General features: G+C 49.0%; 1 protein-coding gene across 4 annotated transcripts in view; it reads right to left on the bottom strand.

The window, feature by feature from the left end:
- IGF2BP1 (insulin like growth factor 2 mRNA binding protein 1) overlaps window positions 1–21,173 on the bottom strand; it is a 1,614,238-nt gene that overhangs the window by 37,221 nt on the left and 1,555,844 nt on the right. For all 4 annotated transcript variants that reach the window (XM_078645534.1, XM_078645532.1, XM_078645535.1 and 1 more), the window contains 2 exons: window positions 3,815–3,946; window positions 3,057–3,170 (listed from right to left, as the gene is read on the bottom strand). In XM_078645534.1, coding sequence (XP_078501660.1) covers window positions 3,057–3,170; window positions 3,815–3,946 — 246 coding nt within the window. The remainder of the gene's footprint in view (window positions 1–3,056; window positions 3,171–3,814; window positions 3,947–21,173) is intronic.

Genomic DNA, 21,173 nt, shown 5'->3' on the forward strand with positions numbered 1-21,173 from the left:
AGCAGGAGGGCAGACTTGTGTCTCGGTGGCAGCATCCATTTTGTGGATGCTAAGGCTCTGTCTGACTTTAACCGGGGTTACAGGTTACATACATGTCGTGTCCCTCTAGAAGGGTGGAATGCTAACCCCGTCGCCAGAATTGGCGAGGGGTTAGTATTCCAATTCGTATGACACCTTACTCGACATGTTTTGATAAAGCGATACCAGAGTTGGCATATAACCGCGAGGATTATAATGCACTTAAGAGTATATGGTATGCGATATCATGGAAACGGCTAAGGGATGGATCCCGAAAGCCGCAGACAGGCTCATCTCATGCCAGAGCACTATCTCACACGATTCCAAGCACTCTGCCTTCAGGATTGTTAAGGCCTGCCATAGGAGTGACTGATAGGAGATCTGTGTGCCCATGTAGGTTTAGATATAGGTATACTATATCTAAAGCAAAGGGTGATTACACCACCTTGCCCCAGCTGTCAAGCAGCCAGTTGTGTCTGGTTTAGTTAGTCAACCCAGGGGTGGCATAATACATGCTGCAGCCCCTGGGAGACTTCTGGGTGCACCTCAGCCCTGGGTACAGGGACTTGAAGAGGGCCCAGTGCCAATTCAGTACCTGGGTACAATTTGGAGTAGAGAGAACAGCTAGGCTGTGGGTCTGATTAGCAGGCCCACAGCCAGGGAAAGTCGTAAACCAGTGAAGAAAAAAGCAAAAATCTGGGTGATCATAGGATTGCAGACCCTACTCTCCTACAGTTGGTACCTCTGTCTGAAAACCCCTCCTTAGGAAACCCTACCCTGGCGAAGACACCCAGGAGGGCCTTGGCTACTGCAAGAGCTGTAGTAACCCTAAGGGGAATTGCTTCAGGGTATCTAGTAGCATGATCCACTACTACTAGAATGTATTTGTTCCCTGAGGCTTTGGGAGGCTCAAGTGGACCCTCACTGTCCACACCTACCCTTTCAAAGGGCACCCCCCCAACACTGGTAGTGGTATCAGGGGGGCCTTTGGTTTGCCACCTGTCATACCACTGGCCAGACAGGTAAAAGGAGCTCACAAACTCCTTCACCTTTTGGTTCCTCTGGGGCCAGTAGAAGTGGCTAACTAGCCTTTCCCAAGTTTTGGTTTGCCCCAGGTGTCCAGCTAGGGTGATGTCATGAGCTAACGTTAGGAGGAACTCCCTGTAATTCTGTGGCACTACCACCCTCCTGGTAGCTCCAGGATTGGGGTTTGCCTCGGCATACAGTAATCCCTCTTCCCAATAAGCTCTGTGGGTACCACTGACATCTCCCTTTGCTTCTGAAGCAGCTTGCTGTATCAGGCTTTTAAGAGTGGGGCAATTTCGTTGACTCTGGCACAGCTCTTCCCTAGCAGCTGCATGGCGTGTCTTCTTGATCTTTTTACCTTCTTTTCGTATCGGGATCTGAGGAAGGAAGGTTCAGGGAGCCCCTAAATACTTAATTTAGGGGCGTTACAGGTAGGGCAAGGGCAGGGACCAATGGGTCCCTGTCCTGGGGTGGGTACACCCCCTAGCCTCCTCCTCTCCTGTGGGAGGGGGACAGGAGCCTAGCTGCGATTGGGCAGGGCTCCCCATCTTCAAGATGGCCGGAGCACAGAGCCGTGCTTCACCTTGCCTTCCCCCCTGAAGGGTGGGGTTGGCATAGGCTGGCACACCCACTTTCCTCATTTAGGTTTCCCCGCCGTTCTTCCCGCCAGAGTGGGCGTCAGAACCGATAGGGGCCAGTTGCTGAGTACAGCAAGTGGCCTGGAGAAGCTCACAAAGGCGGTATGCCTTTGAAGCTTCCCCTGCCCATACTGGCGGAGGAGGAGGCTTGGCACCTCGTCCCAGAATGTGCATTTTTCCAGGCGCGGGATTTGGCGGGTCGGTGTCGTACTCTTCTTCGACATCTGCTTCGACTACTGTCGAAGGCATGGTTATCTGCTCATCCGTTCGTCCTAGTCCTTTTTCCTCTGGAGGATACTGTCCATTTCGGCTTCAAACCTTTCCTTTCTCTCCATTTTGGCCACTTGTTTGGCTTCGAGAGTTTCGCCGCTTTTCTTAGAGGTCTATGTTTACGTCAAAGTAGCATTCAGCTCTTTTTACTTTGGCGTTGAACGCAACTTTTCTGGTCCGTGCTTTGACCACCTAGGCTTGTCTAGAGCTTTCACCGACTGGGAGTACTTTTCGAAGGATCCGTTGGGCTGTTTGTATGTGGAAGCAGCTCTGGTCGACTATTGCTTTGACGCCAGTGCTCCTTTCGAGGACTTTGGCTCAGTTTGAGAGTCTGTCGGGGCTTTAAGGGTCGACGTCTCTTACCTCTTTTTTGACTGATTGGTCTCTGAGCGTGTAGTCCTCTGGTCCCTCAGCAATGTTGTCCTCTTCTCCGCTGCAGAGGCTCAAGTCCCGAACAGACGGAGGTTCTCCTTGCCCTTGCATGGCAAAGCTGGCTCTCCTATGTCTCTCTCACTCTGAGGGTCTTGGGGGTGAATGCCGAGCAGGCGTTGCAATCCTTGCTTTCGTGGTAGATTGGCAGGCAGAGGTTGCAGACCAGGTGCTGGTCCTTCTGCGCACTCTTGTGGTGGCAATTACGGCAACATTTGAATGGTGTTTTGTCCATCTTGCGCTCAGGGAGCCCCCTGTGTGCTCATTCTCCATTGGACGTCGAAGTTCTTTATCCTCCTCTTCCTTTTCGTCGTCCCAGCTATGTGTTTGTCATGCGATGAAAAACTCCAAATTTTGGCGTTTTCTGCTTGATTTTCTCTTCTTTCCAAAAACTCTGGAACTCTTCGGTGACGATCCAGACCCAACGGCGGAAAAGAAAATATGAAGATGGTGCCCAAAGGTAGGAGCTTCCGGAGGAAGCACGCAGACGTCACGGGAGGACACCAAATGGTGGGACGTTGACGCTCACCTGGGCCACAATTCCAGACCCAACCACTAGACCGCGGAATAATGCAGAGCATATTGAATCCAGAAAGATTCAAGCTGCAAAACATCTGTTTAGCCAAAGGGTGGCTGTTCGGGTAACAGGCTACCGACTCATACCAGATAACTCACCTGGCTAGCATAGAAGTGTCCAGTGATTCGCACAATTACTTGTTCATTCTCATCTGGGCTCTGATCCCGTGGTACAACCACCTCTGCAGCCGTCAAGTTCTGCAGCTCATTTACCTGTAGAAAAGAAACCAAAGATGACAGATTTCAAGATTCATCAGCAACAGCATAACCATACTACATCTTCGAAAACAATTATTGTAATTCCAGAACTGCTACATTTGTTTTTCTCTTTCATAACCCCAAAGGTACGGAGCTGGTAATCAAATGAAATAAAAGATCATCAAGCTATTTTTGTTCACAGGTTGAATCATTTGTCTTGTACAGGAATGAAGAGTTTATTACTACTATGCAACACTGGCACACAAACACTAAAGACGGATTAGAATCTTTGTATAGCTTACCCACATGGTTCACACCATATGGCTTTACTATAGTAGTGACAATAGAAAAAGTTTTCCAATTTACAAAAATAACCTAAAAAATCTATTCTACGTACTGCTGTTACCAATGAGTAGTATAATGGTGAACAGATAGCTAATCAGAGTCCTGAAAGTAGCCATACTTCAATGGGATATAGGGCCATGCAGTACTTCCTCCGATGAATTTGGGTAACACTTATCTTCAACAAGGTATTGAACACATTGACAACATGCCCAATTGCGGTCATTGGAACCATATTTCAGAGCTTTCCCAGGACTCATTTTCCCACCTGTATCTCATGGAGATAGATTTAAATTTTGAAAATGTTATCCACTCACTGTTTTGCCTCCTTTGCCAATAACGCGCCCAGCAGCTGTAGCAGGCACTTTAATGTGCGTCTCTAATTTGACTTCTTCCTTCGGTCCGAAGAAGTTTTCCTCCTTCAGCTTGCCATAAATTCTCCCTTGGGCCTGAAATGATAGTGAAAGGAAAATGTTACCCTGTAATCATTTGTTCATAGCCTGTGGTACTTCTGTACTAAGTTAAAACTCGGTCAAGACTCGTCATAAGAGTTTGTGGTTTATCCTGAGTTAAGCACAAACAAAAACACCAAATTCATATTTTGTTTAATGAACAACTCTTTAATTTTTGCTGCAATCATAAATCCAGTCTAGCAACAGCTGGACGGCTCAGCATGCACTTACGACAATAGAGCTGGCGTAGCTAGAATAAAATATTCAATATTCACAAGCAACCATTCCAAAAGGATTATGTTACCCTGTAAGCAGGTTATTGGCATTTAGAGCTGTAGATTCACATGTGTGAGAAAGTGGCTCTAAATATACACTGGACAATAAGGTAGTACAGTGTGTATAGAATCCACAAACCCCAAAGGTATAGCAGAGGTTAAAGTCAGAACTGACCTTACTCTCCAAATTGGTAGCTTGGTCGAGAAGTAAGGTAGTACCAGAGGACAGTGTAAAGCATTTGTTGTACACACTCAGTCAGCAAAAGGTTTCACACACTCAAGAACTGAAGTCCAGGCCAATTGTTATATCCTCAGATATAGTGGTTTTATTTTTAGAACCAACAGTTATAAAAATATACTTTTCAAGGTAAGAGTACTCATGTAAATACTTTGCAGAGGAGCAATAAGTTTGTACACATAATTACAGGATAGCTAATAAGCAATACAGTTCTGAAACACACTAGCATTGAGCTCAATGGGGTTTTCATAGAAAAGTAAAGTTAATTACTTCATGGATTACTTTGGTAGTTCCAGGACTAGATCTTAGATTCAGTCCTGGAGAATAAGCTGAAACCAGTTTAGCAAAAACCTTTTAGTTACTGTGCTGAATTTTCCTGATTATAAAGCGGTTTTAAAAGTTCACACTTACAAACTTTTCAAGGTGATTCTGACAATGTTATTCAATGGGAGGAAATTCAGGTTACAGGTATAGAAATTGTGTTTCTTTAGTAACCCAGCAGTCTCCTAGGGCCAGCACTGGGGGCTTAACTCAAAACAGGTAGGTAATTGCGTTTCAGTATTTTGTACGATTTTTAAAGCATATTTGCAGTTTTCAAAAGTAGACACTTGGAAGAAATTTCATAGATAAAGCAGACAATGGGTTCCTATGGAGAAAATACAGGTTACTAGAAAACCCGCAAGGGATTACTTTTGCGATTCAGTACTGGGCTGAAAGGTACAGTACTGGCTTCTCTCCTGATCACAGGTGAGTATTTTCGAATTCGGACTTTGGCTGATTTCATAGGAATATTTTCAGTTTTCAAAACTCCACACTTGGAAAACTTTCGAGTAAAAATGGGTCAATGTTATCCAATGGCAGGTAAGTGAATTATCGGTTTCCAGGTGAGTACTTGGTTGGTGAAGTAGGGTTTTGGGCGTAGACTCTGGGGTCCCCGAGGGTCAAGTGAGTAGTTCGTTCAGTCCCAGCGGCGCAACGGGGCAGCCGGGTGCAGAGGTAGGTAGGCCCAATGTTATCCAATGAGGCAAAGGGGGCCTTCGGTTGGTGGCGGCTGTCTAGCAGGCCACGCGGCTGTGGGAGCTGGGCTCCTGGTCACTTGGCGTGGGGGGGGGGGGGGGGGGGGGGAGTAAGAGAGGACAGGGCGGTCACAGCCAGCGGCACTCGGGTGGCTGGGTGCAGGGTGCTTTTGAGCCGTCGGGCGCTCAATGTAATCCAATGAGGATCGTGGAAGAGGAACAAAGGCTGCAGGCTTGGTGACGGTGACTCTCCAGGGGCGACCAGCACTTCGAGAGGTAAGTTGGGATCTTGGAGCACAGGTAGGTACCACAAAGGGAGGCACAGGGGGCCGCGGGGAGCCGGGTGCAGGGGTGTCTTTGGGGGTCGAAAAAGCTTACCCTCGGCTGGTTGCAGTTGGGATGGCCCCTGGTTCTGAGTTTGCAGGCGTCGGCTGGTTCGTCGAGGAGGGTCTTTGGGCACTGGACTCCGGGTCCCAGTCGCCGGGGGGACGTCCTCGTGGTCTTGGTTCGGGTTGGCCCGGCCCGGGCTCGGCTGGAGCAGAGTGGGCTGGTCTGGAGCTTCCGGGTGAGCACCAGGTGGGTTGTTGCAGCAGAGCCTCTGCTGATGGGAGCCCCAATCTTTGGGAGTCCCAATCTTCGAGACTGTCAAGGCAGGCAGGTCCTCTGGGTGTCCCAAGGTTGCTGTCCGCGGAGTTCGCAGGGATTAGACAGTAGCAGGTTCCAGGATCAACAGGCCGGTAGGACTGGGGCCAAGGCAGTCGTTGTCCTGTTATCAGCTGCGCGGCGGGTCTTCTTCTTGATCTTCTTTTGATATCGGGATCTGAGGAAGGAAGGTTCAGGGAGCCCCTAAATACTAAATGGAGGGGCGTTCCAGGTAGGGCAAGGGCAGGGACCAATGGGTCCCTGTCCCGGGGTGAGGACACCCCCTAGCCTGCTCCTCTCCTGTGTGGGGGGAGGGGGAACGGGGGGGGGGGGCTTAGGAGCCTAGCTGGGATTGGGAAGGGCTCCCCATCTACAAGATGGCCGGAGCCCGAGGTCGTGCTTCACCTCACCTCCTCCACCTGAGCACACCCTCCTTCCTGATGTAGTTTTTCCCGCTAGTCTTCCCGCCAGAGTGGGGGTAGAACGGGTGGGGGGCCAGTTACTGGGTACAGCAAATGGTCTGGAGAAGCTCTCAGAGGCGGTATGCCTTCGAAGCTTCCCCCTGTCCATCCTGGGGGAGGAGACGTATCACCTCGCCCAGGATGTGCATTGTTGCAGACCCAGGAGAGCAGAGGGGGGGCGCTCTCCACCCAGGGGTCCAGCAACATGTCTGCTGTGTGGCACCCTCTGCAGCCACTCAGCCCAGACGTGGATTGTAGGTTCGGGTTTTGGAGGACATCTCTAAAATGCCCTCTCGTGCATTTTTCATTAAATCCCACACTCGCATCAGTGCGGGTTTAATGTGCTGAGAAGTTTGGTACTAAACTTGTCAGTCTTGAGTGTAGCCATTATGGTGCTGTGGAGTTCGTAATGACAACCTCCCAGCACCATATACTCTTAATGGCATTACTGTACTTACAAGACCCAGGAATGGCCCTGGGTACTGTAAGTGCACAGGGCTCATGCACCCGTGCCCACACCACTGGCATAGGCCACCCTGTAGTTTCTAAAAATCGAACTTTTCTGATTAAAATCATACAATGGATTCCTACAGAAGGAAGTTCAAGTTAAGTCTGGTTAAAATTACTTTTCAGGGTCAGTGCTGGGCTAAAAGATGCAGCACTGGGTTCTCTACTGATAACAGGTGAGTAAATCGGAATTAGTTAGGCTGATTTTAGGTGAATATTTAAAAGTTTCAAAACTCCACACTTAGAAGAATTTTCAAGTGAAACCAGACAATGTTATCCCATAAGGTTCTGGGCATAGACTCTGGGGTCCCCCAGGGTCATGTAGGTACAGTTGGCACACCCTCTGTGGCACAGGAGCAGAAGGGTGCAGAGGTTATTAGGCCCAATGTTATCTAATGAGAGGCAGGGGGCCTTCGGTTGGTGGCTGCTGGCAAGCAGGCCACGCGGCTGTGGGAACTAGGCTCTAGGTCACTTGCACAGGGCAAATGGGGGAAGTAGGTTAGGACCAAGGTTGCACTGCCAGGGGCACTCAGGCGGCAGAATGCAGGGTGCTTTTGAGCCGTCAGGCGCTCAATGGTATTACTCAGGCGGCAGAATGCAGGGTGCTTTTGAGCCGTCAGGCGCTCAATGGTATTCAATGGAGATCTTGGAAAGTGAACAAAGGCTGCAGGCGCGGGGACGGAGACTCTTCAGGAGCGACCAACACTTTGAGTGGTAAGTTGGGATCTTGGAGGATAGGTAGGAACCTAAGAGTTGGGGACAGGGGGCTGTGGGCGCCGGGGTGTCTTGACGTAGGGAAATATTACCCTATGCTGGTCGCGGTCCGTTGCTGTGAGGCCGCGGGCGTCGGCTGGGTCGTTGAGGAGGGTCCTTGGGCACTGGATTCCAGGTCAGAATCGCCGGGGGAATCCTCTGGGTCTTTGTCCACTCAGGTACAGGCCGGGGACCGGCGGGTGCATTTTGTGCTGGATTCGCGGTTCCTGGCTGGCACCAGGAGTATTGCTGTTTGAGCAGACCCACTGCTCATGGAAGTCCCAATCTTTTAAGAGGTTCAAGGCAGGCTGGTCATCCGGGGTTTTCAAGGTGCGGTCTGCAGGAGTCACAGGGATTTAGCATGAGCAGGCTCAAGGATCAACAGGCCTGTAGGGCTGGGGCCAAGTCAGTTGGTGTCGCCCTGTTAGCAGCTGAACGGCGGGTCTTTTCTTGTTTTCGAATTGTTATCTGAGGAAGGAAGGTTCAGGGTGCCCCTAAATACGAGATTTAGGGGCGTTACAGGTAGGGCAAGGGCAGGGACCAACGGTCCCTGTTCTGGGGTGAGGACACCCCCCTATCCTACTCCTCTCCTGGTGGAGGGGGGCAAGAGCCTATCTCTGATTGGGCAGGGCGCCCCATCTTCAAGATGGCCGGAGCCTGGAGCTGTGCTTCACCTCACCTCTCCAACCTGAGGGGTGGAGTTGGCACACCCCCTTATCTCACTGAGGGTTTCCTGTCAGTCTTCCAGTCAGAGTGGGGGTCAGACAGGGAGGGGCCCAGTTGCTGAGTACAGCAAGTGGCATGCCTTTGAAGCTTCCCCTGCTATTCCTGGGGGAGGAGACCTAGCACCTCGTCCAGGACGTTCATTGTTGCAGGACCCAGGAGAGCAGATGGCTCTCTACCCACAGGTCCAGCAACATGTCTGCCGAGTGGCAGCCTAGGCAGCCTCTCAGACAAGATGTGGATTGTAGGTTAGGTTTCAGGGGACATCACTAAGATGCCCTCCAGAGTGCATTTTAAATTAAATCCCACACTGGCATTATGGTGCTGTGAAGTTCGTAATGACAACCTCCCAGCACCATATACTCTTAATGGCATCACTGCACTTACAGTGCCCAGGAATGGCCCTGGGAATTGTAGAGGCACGGGGCTTATGCACCTGTGCCCACACCACTGGCATAGGACAGTCAGCTAGAGGGGTGACTGATGTATGCCAGGACAGTGGGTTTGTGGGCATGGCACACAGATAGGTGTGCCCCATCTACTTGGTTTCGTTCTGCACCAGGACACTAAGCCTGCAAAGGCAGTGTGTGTGTGTCAGGGTGCAGGGCCTCCAAGGATGGCACAATAAGTACTGCAGCCCTTAGGGGTCTTCTCTGGTCACAATGCCCTAGGTACCTAGGGTACCATTTACTAGGGGCTGACATGTGGCCGGAGATGCCAATTAGGTTTTAGTTTCAACACAGTTTTAGGGAAGGAACACAGGCCCTGGGCACCTGATTGGCAAGAGCCCAGGGCACAGTCAAGGGACATCAGCAATTCGTCAAAAAGTGGGGGCATACCATGCAAGAAAGATGGCACTCTCACATGTGTGCTGTAGATACACAGGCTTTGCATAGAGTATAAAATAGGTCCCTTTTCTAGGTAGTGGGTAACTTGTGGGGGCAGTTGTTTGAAAAAGAGGTTTTAGTACGGTTTCCGAAACATTGGCTTGTTGGCGTGCAAATACATCCACACAATGTTTTGTGGAAGTGCGTGGTTAAGACTATGCAGCTGCTTTGCAAATATCAGCAATATGAATGTTCCCTAAAAAAGCCATTGAGGCTCCTACTTTTCTAGTGGAGTAAGCTTTAGGAGGAACATATAGAAGTATTTTAGCTTTTGCATAACAGGTTTGGATGCATTTAGAGATCCGCCATGAAATGCCAGATTTAGAAATTGCCTTTCCCTTAACAGGGGGGTGTGAAGGTAACAATTGTTTTGTTTTTCTGAATGATTTAGTCCTATCGATATAATATATTAGGGCCCTTTTGACATCTAAAGTGTGTAATGCTCTTTCTGCAACTGTCTGTCTGCAGTAAAAAATAAAACAGATAAGTCAATGTATTGATTAAAATGGAAATTAGAAACCACCTTTAGTAGAAACTTTGGGTTTGTTGTAAGTACTAGCCTGTCTCGATGTAGCCGAAAGAAAGGCTCCTCGAGAGTTAATGCCTGAATTTCACTTACACTTTTAAGTGAAGTGATCGGTATCAAAAGGGCAAGTTTGCACGAGGGATACTGCACTGGACAAGAATGGAGTGGCTCAAAAGGAGGACGCATTAGTCTTGGTACTACAATGTTTAAATTCCATGATGGAGCAGGTGGAAGTCTAGGAGGAATTATTATTTTAAGTCCCTCCATGAAGGCTTTAATAACTGGGATTTTAAACACTGATAAGAGTGGTCTAATTTGCAAATATGATGCAATAGCTGCAAGATGTAATCTTATAGAAGTGTATGCCAACCCTGTGCTTTGTAAATGCAATGAGTAAGAAATAAGTATTTGTACTTTTGTATGAAGAGGGTTGATGTCTTGTTTGTGACAGAAGATGGAGTATGCTACTTACCAGTATGCATCTGTTCTTGGCATGTAGGCCTGCTGACACTTATATCTGTGCATAGATCGCCACCTAGTGTTGGGTCCGGATGATTGCACATTGTTGTCCTGGAAGAGTCTTCGAAGTATCACGAGATAGGTGGCTCCTCCCTTGGACCACAGTGCGCAAGGGCATCCTCTCCATCTTCAGATTGTTTTTCGCCATTGTGGCAGAGATGGAGTGTAATACAGTAAGTGATGACCATGCCTGAGAATGATTCTGAGTGCTACAGCTGCGACAGGCACCGGGGAGGAGGGCGGGCGATATAAATGTCAGCAGCCCTACATGCCAAGAACAGATGCATACTGGTAAGTAGCATATTCCGTTAGAGGCATGTGGGCTGCTGAATTTATATCTGTGCATAGAATAAATAGCAGTATCCTCCTTAGTGGTGGTTGCCCGTGCCAGCTGCAGCAGTCTGAAAAAGAGTTCTGAGAACAGCCTGACCTACAGCAGCTTGCTGTTTGGAGTGGACATCCACGCAGTAGTGTTTGGTGAATGTGTGTATGGTGGTCCATGTGGCTGCTCTACATATATCCTCTAGAGGGAAGGTACCTAGGAAAGCCAGGATGCCCCTAACTTGCGTGTGGAATGCGCTCGTGGGGGAACTGTTAATGTGCGTTTAGCTTTTTGATAACAGATTTGTATGCACTTAACAATCCATCTGGCTATACCGGACTTGGAAATGGGGTTGCCTTTGTGTTGTGGAGAGAAGGCAACAAACAGTTGCTTAGTTTTCCTGAAATCCTTCGTCCGGTCTATGTAATACAGGAGAGCTCTTTTAACGTCTAGTGTGTGCAGTGCCCTGTCTGCCACAGAGTCTGGATTTGGGAAGAAAACTGGCAGTTCTATGGTTTGGTTAATGTTGAACTGCGAAACCACCTTAGGCATGAATTTCGGGTTGGTACGCAGCACCACCCGATTAGCATGAATCTGTATGAATGGCTCCTGAATAGTTAGGGCTTGAAGCTCACTAACTTTCCGTAGCGATGTTATTGCTACCAGAAAAGCCACTTTCCATGTTAGAAACTGTTTCTCACAAGAGTGAAGAGGTTCAAAGGGTGGTCCCATTAGTCTGGTGAGAACTATGTTTAGATTCCAGACAGGTGAAGGAGGGTGTCTGGGAGGAATCACTCTTTTGAGTCCTTCCATAAAAGCTTTAATGGCTTGCACTCTAAAAAGAGAAAGATGCTGTCTGTTTTGAAGATAAGCTGCCATTGCGGCCAAATGTATCCGAATGGAACTATACGCCAGATTGCACCTGTATAGGTGCAACAAATAATGTTTTGCGTGGATGCATCTAGCCGATTTATGTCATTATTAGAACAGTAAATGACAAACCGCTTCCATTTGGCCGCATAGCATGCCCTGGTTGTAGGTCTCCTTGCCTCTTTGATGATGTCCATACAGTCAGGGAGCAGGTTGAGGTAGCCAAACTATGACCTCAGGAGCCGTATTGCAAGGTTCAACTGTTGCGGATCTGGGTGCTGAATGTCTCCGCGGTTGAGTGAGGAGACTGGGCTTGAGGCGCAGCCGTTGGTGAGGCACCACTGAAAGCTCGAGGAACGTGGTGTACCACGCTTGCCGTGCCCACGTTGGAGCAACTAGGATGAGTGTCATGGAGTGCTGCCGCAGTTTGCGTGCCACCAGCGGTATGAGCGGTGCTGGAGGAAAAGCGTACGCAAATCGGCCTGACCAGTTCATCCATATCGCATTGCCCTGAGACTGCGGGTGTGGGAACCTGGCAGCGAAGGTTTGGCATTTTGCGTTTTCCTTTGTGGCGAATAGGTCTATATCTGGATGACCCCACTGCTGGAAATATGGTTGGAGCACTGAGGGGTGTATCTCCCACTCGTGCATTTGGTGGCTGTGCCTGCTGAGCAGGTCCGCCATCTGGTTGTCTTTGCCTGGGAGATGTCCTGCCATGAGGAACATGTTCCTTTAAAAGGCCCACTTCCACATGCTCTGGGCTAGATGAGACAATTGTGGAGAGTGCGTGCCTCCCTGCTTCTGGATGTAATACATGGCAGTCACGTTGTCTGTCCGGATCAGCACGACTTTGTTGCACAGATGCAGTCTGAAGGCCTTTATTGCCATGAAGATCGCCATGAACTCCAACAGGTTGATGCGCATCTTTTGCTGCTGCGCTGTCCATAGTCCCTGCACTGTATAATGGAGGACATGCGCTCCCCAACCCTGGAGAGATGAGTCCGTTGTCAGCACTATCTGTGGTACAGGCTCTTGGAACGGTCGTCCCCTGCAAAGGTTTTGTGTGTTCCACCAATGCAGAGAGTTCTATGCACGACCGGTCACCAACACTAGGTGTTTTAGATGTCCGTGAGCCTGGCTCCACTGTCGTGCTAAGCACTCCTGAAGCGAACACATGTGTAGCCTTGCGTGAGGGACTATAAAGATGCAGGAGGCCATCATACCCATCAGCTGCATGAATACCTGCGCTGGGAGCGATTGTTGGGGCCTGAATTTCTGAATGAGCAATTGCATGCTGTTGACTTTGGCTGAGGTTGGGTGCGCTGTCGCTGTTAGAGTGTTGATTGTCGCACACATGTGCGGGCTGAAGGTGAGATTTTGGGTAATTTAGTGAAAATCCTAGACTGTGTAGGAGGTGAATTGTGCGGGACATGTGGCTGGCACATTGCTGGGCTGACTTTGCTTGAAAAAGCCAGTTGTCCAGATAAGGATAGACATGGATGTGTTGTCTCCGAAGGTGCGCTGCCACTGTCGCTAAGCACTTGGTGAACACCCTGGGGGCAGTAGTGACCCCGAAAGGCAGGACCTTGAACTGGTAATGCTGGTGGTTTATGGTGAACAGGAGATATTTCCTGTGTGCCGGGTGAACGGGAATGTGGAAATATGCATCCTTTAGGTCTAGGGTTGCTAGGAAGTCTCCCTGAGTGAGCAATGGCAGTACCTGATGTAAAGTCAGCATGTGAAAGTGTTCTGACAAGATGTACTGGTTTAGGGGTCGGAGGTCTAGAATGGGCCTGAGAGACCCGTCCTTTTTTGGGATTAAGAAGTACAGCGAGCACACCCCTGTACCCGGCTGATGTAAAGGCACGAGTTCTATGGCCCCTTTTTGCGGCATGCAGAGTACTTCTTGCTGCAATAAGTGCATGTGCTCTGCGGATATAGGACGGTGTCTTGGGGGTATGTTGGGTGGGTGGAGGTTAGTTCTAGACAATAGCAGTGTTGGATAAAGGTCTCTCACCCACCTGTCTGTGGTTATGCCTTCCCAGACAGGCAGGAACTGCTGGAGTGTTCCCCCGACTGGTGTTATATGGTCGGGGGGCAGTGACAAGACGTCACTGTTTATTGGTGGCGGAGGATCTGGCATTATTATTTCCGCGTCCTCTGCCTTTGGTGCTGTTCCCACGATAGCCACCCCTATTGTTCTTGTTATAGGTGGTCTGCGTGCCCCCTCTGTTGTATTGGGCTTGTTGTGATGCTTGACCTCTGGAGGCTCCCTTGTTACCGGAGCGACGAAAGGAACTGCACCATAACTGTTGTGACTGCAGAGCCCCCATGGATTTTGCGGTCTCAGTGTCTTAATTTTCTGAAGGGTGTGTCTACATCAGGGCCAAAGAGAAAATCAGGGTTAACCGGCTGTTGAGTAAAGTAGTTTGCATCTCCGGCTTAAAGCCAGAGATACGTAGCCAGGCATGCCTTCTAAGCATCACACTTGTGTTTATGGTCCTAGCTGCTGTGTCTGCTGCATCTAGCGCACACTTGATGGACGCATTTGAAATTAATTTCCCCTATTGTATCAGCATTTCTGCTCCTTCCTTATAAGCCTCAGGCAGGTGCTGCAGTAGCTGCTCTAATGTGTCGTAGTGTGCCCTATCGTATCTGGCTAATAGGGCCTGTGTATTGGAGATTCTCCAAATATTTGCTGCTTGAGCCGCTACTCGCTTGCCAGATGCTTCAAAGATTTTGGATTCTTTGTCCGGAGGGGGAGCATCACCACTGGTTTGAGAGCGTGCCCTCTTACGAGCATTAGCCACGACGAGGGAGTCCAATGGGAGCTGGCCTTTGATGTACGTAGGGTCCACAGGTGCATGCCGGTACTTCTTTTCAATCCTTGGGTTTACAACCCATGCCCTTGTGGTCTCCTTGAAGATGTCAGTAGCGTGTTTAAGGACACCCTTTAGCATAGGCAATGTTTTTACTGATCTTTGACGTTAAGAAAGTATCAAACAAAAAGTCCTCCTCTACTGGGTAAGCATGCATGTCCACATCATGGTTTTTGGCTGCCCTTTCAATCAAAGCGTTAAACGCAGCCGTATCCTCAGTAGGCGAGGTTTTGATGGTATAGGACTGAACTTCAGGTGTGGTGTGTGGCTCACCAGGGTCAACCGGGTCAGTCCAGGCTTGTTGGTCATCCTGATCTGTGTCAGCAGGATAATTGAACTCCTCTTCAGTGTATCCCTCCCCTACATCTTCATAGGTGCGTGTGGGCGAATAGCAATAGTCTTGTTCGTACGACTCCACAGGCTCGGAAAGAACAGGTGAGGTTGCTGAGTCTTTCTTTTCAGAGGGATTTTGTATGACTCCAAAGGAGTCTCTGGAACTATTTTCCGTTTGTAAATGGTGAGTCTACCAGTATCTGAGTCGATGAACAGTTTTGACTGATTGTCATAGGAGGGTGGTTGGAACATCACATCCTCCTCAGTGGACTGAGTCCTCGAAACTACAGACCCTTTCTTGGTAGTGTCGGTGCCTTTGTGTGGCTCTAAGGTTTTTGGTCGCGCGGTTGGGGGCAGTCCATATTTAATAGGTTGTGTAGATGAACCGACCTTTTGAGGGTGTTGCAGTTTTCGATCCGACCAACTTTGTAGGATCACTGGGCTGCTTGCCGCTTTGCGTCGATTCGAGCTTGCGGTGCGCAACAGGTACGCCTTTGTGCTTAGATGAGACGTGCTCTTTCGGGCCGGGTGCACTTTGACTCAAAGGCCTTGCTGGAAATCGGCGCCGAGGCTGGAAGTTTCGGATCAACAGTCTTCCTAGCCTTGAGTCCTTTGCCAGAGTCGCCATCTTTGGGCGTGGACATCGACAGCATCAGCGCGACGTGCTTGACGTCAGAGACAGGCTTCGGCATCCCGTGTTTTGGGTCGACGCCCCCTCGTGACCCCGAAGGGTTGATGACACTCTTAGATTGGGGTGGAGTCGACGAATCCGAGGCTGTCGCTCCGAGGACTGACTTCAGCAGTTTCGGTTTCGATACAGTTGCTGTCGGTTTCGATTTTGCAGCTGAAAGTGGCCGATTGACCGATGGCTCCGTAGAAGTATTCTTAGCCGGGCCTGGACGCGGGGCTATAGAATGCGTAGAAAGATCTTGGCTAAGGCCTTCCGGCGATGCCTCGACCTGAGCCCTAGAGAGTATAGTGTCAGTATTGGGCCCCGCGATTGCGGATGGCCCTTGCTAATCGCCTGAGTCGTCATCGACTGCTCCGATGGCTTCTGCGTCGTCTCCTACCTAGACGATGTCTTCCTCATGGACGTAGTCTTGTTCCTCGTCCACACTATAATGTGAGCCGTGCTCCGATGCAGGGTCCGACTGCTGGTCAGGATCCTCTTGATCGGCGCCCTCTATGTCGTCTGCCTCGAAGTTATCTTCTGGTTCTGGCGTGGATTGCTGGGCCGACTGCCTCGCGGCGCGCCGAAGCCGAAGAGTCTTCTTCGACCGGAACTTGGAACAGGCCATGCAGCTGGCCTCGTCGTGGTCCGGGGAGAGGCACTTATTACACACCGGGTGCACATCGATGTGAGGGTATTTGGAGTTGCAGACGGGGCATCTCTTGAACGGGCTCCGTTCCATCGTCAACGCTCGTCGGGGCCTAGCTGTCAGAAGGCAATATGGCCTTCGACGTCCTGTTCGAAGAACTGGATGAAGTATTGGGCACCGAGCAAGAGAATACCGACACCCCGAAGGCCTTTTGGCCTCGCGAAAAGTATTGAAAGTATATTCCGAACTGGAGTCGAGAAGGTACATCCGAACCCAATGGCGGAAAAAAACAATCTGAAGATGGAGAGGATGCCCATGCGCACTGTGGTCCAAGGGAGGAGCCACCTATCTCGTGATACTTCGAAGACTCTTCCAGGACAACATTGTGCAATCATCTGGACCAAACACTAGGTGGCGATCTATGCACAGATATAAATTCAGCAGCCCACATGCCTCGAACAAATATTTACCACTGCCTTGTGGTAGGTTTGCAAGCCTCTAAGTATCTCCATAATATTCTTGAGGTAAATTTAAGTATTCAAATTCTAAGACTTCAGGAGTCAAATTGGAAGGTTCCTTTATTTGGGATTGGGATGTCTTGGTGCTCCGTGATTGTGTGAGAAGGTACAGGTTGAGGTGAAGCTTCTCGTGTGGCACTAGAGAACTCCAGGAGTGTTTAAAACTACGGTTGTCGAGCCCATGTTGGAGCTATTACTATCATGGTGACATGTTTAAGTTTCATGATGTGAGAAAGTGGCTCTATAGATATTGGACCAGAGTAAGGTACAGTGTGTATAATGTCCACAAACCCCACAGGTATAACAGAGGTTAAAGTCAGAACTGACCTTACTCTCCAAAGTGGTAGCTTGGTCGAGCATTAAGGCAGGACAGTGTAATGCATTTGTTGTACACACTCAGTTAGCAAAAGGTTTCACACACTCAAGGACTGAACTCCAGGCCAATAGTGTTTATATCCACAGATAGTTGTTTTATTTTTAGAACCAACAGTTATAAAAATATACTTCTCGTTATGAGTACTCATGTAATTACCTCGCAAAGGAGCAATAAAGTTTGTGCACACCATTAATACAGTATTGACAGTAAGCAACACAATCCTAAAACACACTATAGCATTGAGCTCAAGTACAGTTGATTACTATACAGATTACGCTAGTAGTCCCAGGACCAGATCATAGATTCAGTCCTGGGGTCTAAGCTGAAACCAGATTAGCAAAAACGTTTTAGTTACTGTAGTGAATTTTTATGAATATAAAGTGGTTTTAAAAGTTCACACTTCGAAACTTTTCAATGTAAATCTGACAATATTATTTAATGGGAGAACATTCAGGTTGCAGGTAAAGTACGATAGCGTTACTTTTGTAATCCAGCACTTGTCTCCTGTGGCCAGCACTGGGGTCTTAACTTAAAACAGGTAGGTAATTGCGTCTCAGTATTTCACATGATTTTTAAAGAATATTTCAAGTTTTCAAAAGTAGACAGCAGAAATTTCATAGAAAAGCAGACAATAGATGTTGGGGAGGAGCTACGCTAGCAAGCAAGATGGCCGCATAAGCTCCCGGCTCCGCAGACCTCCGCCAGCAGCTCGTATATCCTGCAAGTTATCCTGTTTTCCAACCAGACTCCCGTATATATGAGGAGTGACTGACTCTGAAGGCGCAATCCCGAACTTTTTATCACACCGGATGACGGAGATACGCCGTGTTTCATTTTCGGCCTACTTGGGAGTGGAAGCTGGGGCCTCGATTTCTAACCCATCCAGGCTGGAATTGAACAACATCGGCTGTGAACCTTGGGCTTTGTCCGGTCTCCCGAACGGGGACATACTCTACCTGTTTTAAACGGCGATTTTGTGTCCTGCCTGCAACGCACACGCTACGGCGTGACACATCGTTTGCTGCGGCCCTGTATCCGACGCCCGGAGACATAGTAAGCTTGTCGGGGGGGTGCGGACGGGAGCCCCGACCAGCGGCGAAGGTGCAAAATTGTGAGGTGAGAGCGCCCGTGGTTGATGTCCGCTCCAGATTTGCCTGCTTCCCCGGAGTAGCCGGCCTCCGGGGTCTGCAACCTGATCTGTTGCTTACGAGAGGAGATGAAGGGGACGGAAGGCACACCACCGCTGCGCGCCGTAATGGCGGCCATTAGAGCGCTCCACTCACAGATCATCGTCAACTTCCAGGCACTGTCGGTAACAATGGATGATCTTTGCCGGAGACCGGACAGCGGCTTTTTGCCATCATCGCAGCCAGCGGTGCCACCAGTGAAACATCGTGTATCCAACTTCGAGGTCCCTGTGCAGACGCCGGATCCCTTTCGCGCTGCTGATTCCTATGAGACAGATCGCGCGCCCGTGGACATTGTCAGCGTCCCTTGCTTGAACCCTATCTCGCCGACTATCACTATGGACAACTTTGACTGCCTTAACAAGATCACCTGTGACTATTGGAAAGTTTTATCATCCTTCCACGCTTTTCCTCGCTTGCTCTGTGGAGATCGTGAACTTTTATCCTTTATTTGGCTTGCTCATACTGACTTGAACTTTCATGGAAACTTTACCTCTCTCTTTGTTGCAGTGGCCTGGGTTGTAAGTGCTCCAGTGGACATTCGTACTGGCCAGGGTTAACTTGTGGGACTTTTTAGGATCCGTGAAAATAATTTAATCTGCTGCTGGGATTGTGACCTGTGAAATGCGGGAGTCGGGTGGTATGTTTCGTACTTCCCGGATTGATTGTGCATCTCGTTACATTTATTTTGCACTTGTTTCCAGGTGGTTGCGTCTGGTGGAGGGTAAGGGAGTCCGGGAGTGTGGTTTTTTTTGTCTCTCCTCCTCCGCTTCTTTCCTTCTTTCTTTTAGGGACGTTTCTGGGCGACAGGCACGCTGCTAGTGGGTTAGGCCGTAGCCATTGCAGGGGTGCAGGGTGGTGGGGGGGTTTGTTATTTTGCCTTTGTTCTGTTCTATGGCCCCTTCTTCTCTTTCTTTCTTTCTTTTTAGGGTATTCCTCTGGGCGACAGGCACGCTGCTAGTGGGGTAGGCCGTAGCCATTGCAGGGGTGCAGGGTGCGGGGGGGGGGGTTTGTTATTTTGCCTTTGTGTTCTATGGCCCTTTTTCTTTTTTCTCGCAGGGTCCGGTAGCGATACTTTCGGTCTCATCCTGCTGCATATGAGTGGGCGGGGTTTGGGGTGGGTGGTTATGATGATAGATAGGTAGCTTTGTTCTTCTCCCTTAGTGAACATATTGGCGCTTGCATTTTTACTGTTGGTCTATCTTGATCCATGACTGCCTTTTAACGCCTACCCGCATTTTTCTACCTCCAGTGTGTAGCTCCGGATATCCTGTATCTTCTTCTTTATCTTGTTTGGGGGGGGGGGGGGGGGGGGGGGGGGGGTTGGGTTCAATGTAAAATGAAACCTTAGGCATATCCTTGATTTCGAAATGTTTTCAATACATCGTCTATCCTCTACCTCTGCCGGACCCATGGGTTGTCGGCTGAAGAGCTGTGTTATTGGATTTCCTGATACGTTCTGCATACATGTGGTGACCGGCCCCTGTCGATGCAGGGCTACTTCTGTATTTTGTGTTGAACGATATAATAAAGGTTTTAAAAAAAAAACAAAAAAAAAAACAAAAAAACACAAAAAAGAAAAGCAGACAATAGGTTCCTATGGAGAAAATACAGATAACTAGTAAACCCGGTACGGATTACTTTTACGGTTCAGTATTGGGCTGAAAGGTACAGTACTGACTTCTCCCCTGATCACAGGTGAGTATTTCGGAATTCGGCTGATTTTATATGAATATTTTCAGTTTTCAAAACTTCACACTTATAAGAAATTTCATAGAAAAACAGTCAATGGTTTCCTATGGCAGAAATTTAGATTACTAGCAAACACTGTTGGGATTACTTTTGCGGTCCAGTACTGGGCTACAAGGTACAGTACTGGCTTCTCTCCTGATCACAGGTGAGTAGTTCGAAATTCGTTATTCGGATGATTTTAGATGAATATTTTAAAGTTTCAAAACTTCACACTTACAAGATTTTTCGAGTCATACCAGTCAATGTTATCCAATGGCAGGAAAGTGGGTCATCGGTTTTCAGGTGAGTACTCGACTGGTGAAGTTAAGGTTCTGGGCTTAGACTCAGGGGTACCCCATGGTCAGGTAGGTACAGTTAGTACACCCTCAGCGGCACACGGGCGGCCGGGTGCAGAGGTAGTTAGGCCCAATGTTATCTGAGCGTCGGTGTAGTTTTGCAGCTTGAAGATCTTTCTGGATTCACTATGCTGTGCATTATTCCGCGGTCTAGTGGTTGGGTCCGGAATCGTAGTCTTTTCTTTGTTTTTTTCTTTCCGTAGCCCAGGTGGGCGTCTACGTCCCACCTTTTGGTGTCCTTCCTGTGACGTCGGCTTGCTTCCTGCGGAAGCTCCCACCCGTGGGCGCCATCTTCGGATTCTTTTTTTCCCCCCGTTTGTGTTCCGTTTCCGAATTGTATGGCAATGTTTCAATATTTTGTTTTACCGCTTTTTCCTTCAAAAGCCAGCCTCATCTTTCTGGCGGAGGTGGGTGGGTTCGCTAGTGAATCCAGAAAGATCTTCAAGCTGCAAAACTACACAGACAGGTAAGAAACTATTCATTTTGCAGCGTGAATCTTTCTGGCTTCACTATGCTGTGCATTGACTTTGTTGCGGTTTGTTCTCATTGTGGCGGCTGGGTGGAAGATGCGACTTAGATTTTTGAATATGTGTTGAAGCACCTTCTGTCCTACTTGTGCTTCTTTGTTCATTTGTATGTCCACACAGTAGTGTTTTGTGAACGTGTGCACTGAAGCCCATGTTGCCGCCAGGCATATGTCCTGAATGGGAGTGTTAGCCAGGAAGGCTATTGTTGTTCCCTTTTTCCTGGTTGAATGGGCCCGTGGCCCCTCTGCTAGTTCTTGCC

This window comes from Lissotriton helveticus, chromosome 5_1 (genome assembly GCF_964261635.1).
Source record: "Lissotriton helveticus chromosome 5_1, aLisHel1.1, whole genome shotgun sequence".
NCBI lineage: Eukaryota > Metazoa > Chordata > Amphibia > Caudata > Salamandridae > Lissotriton > Lissotriton helveticus.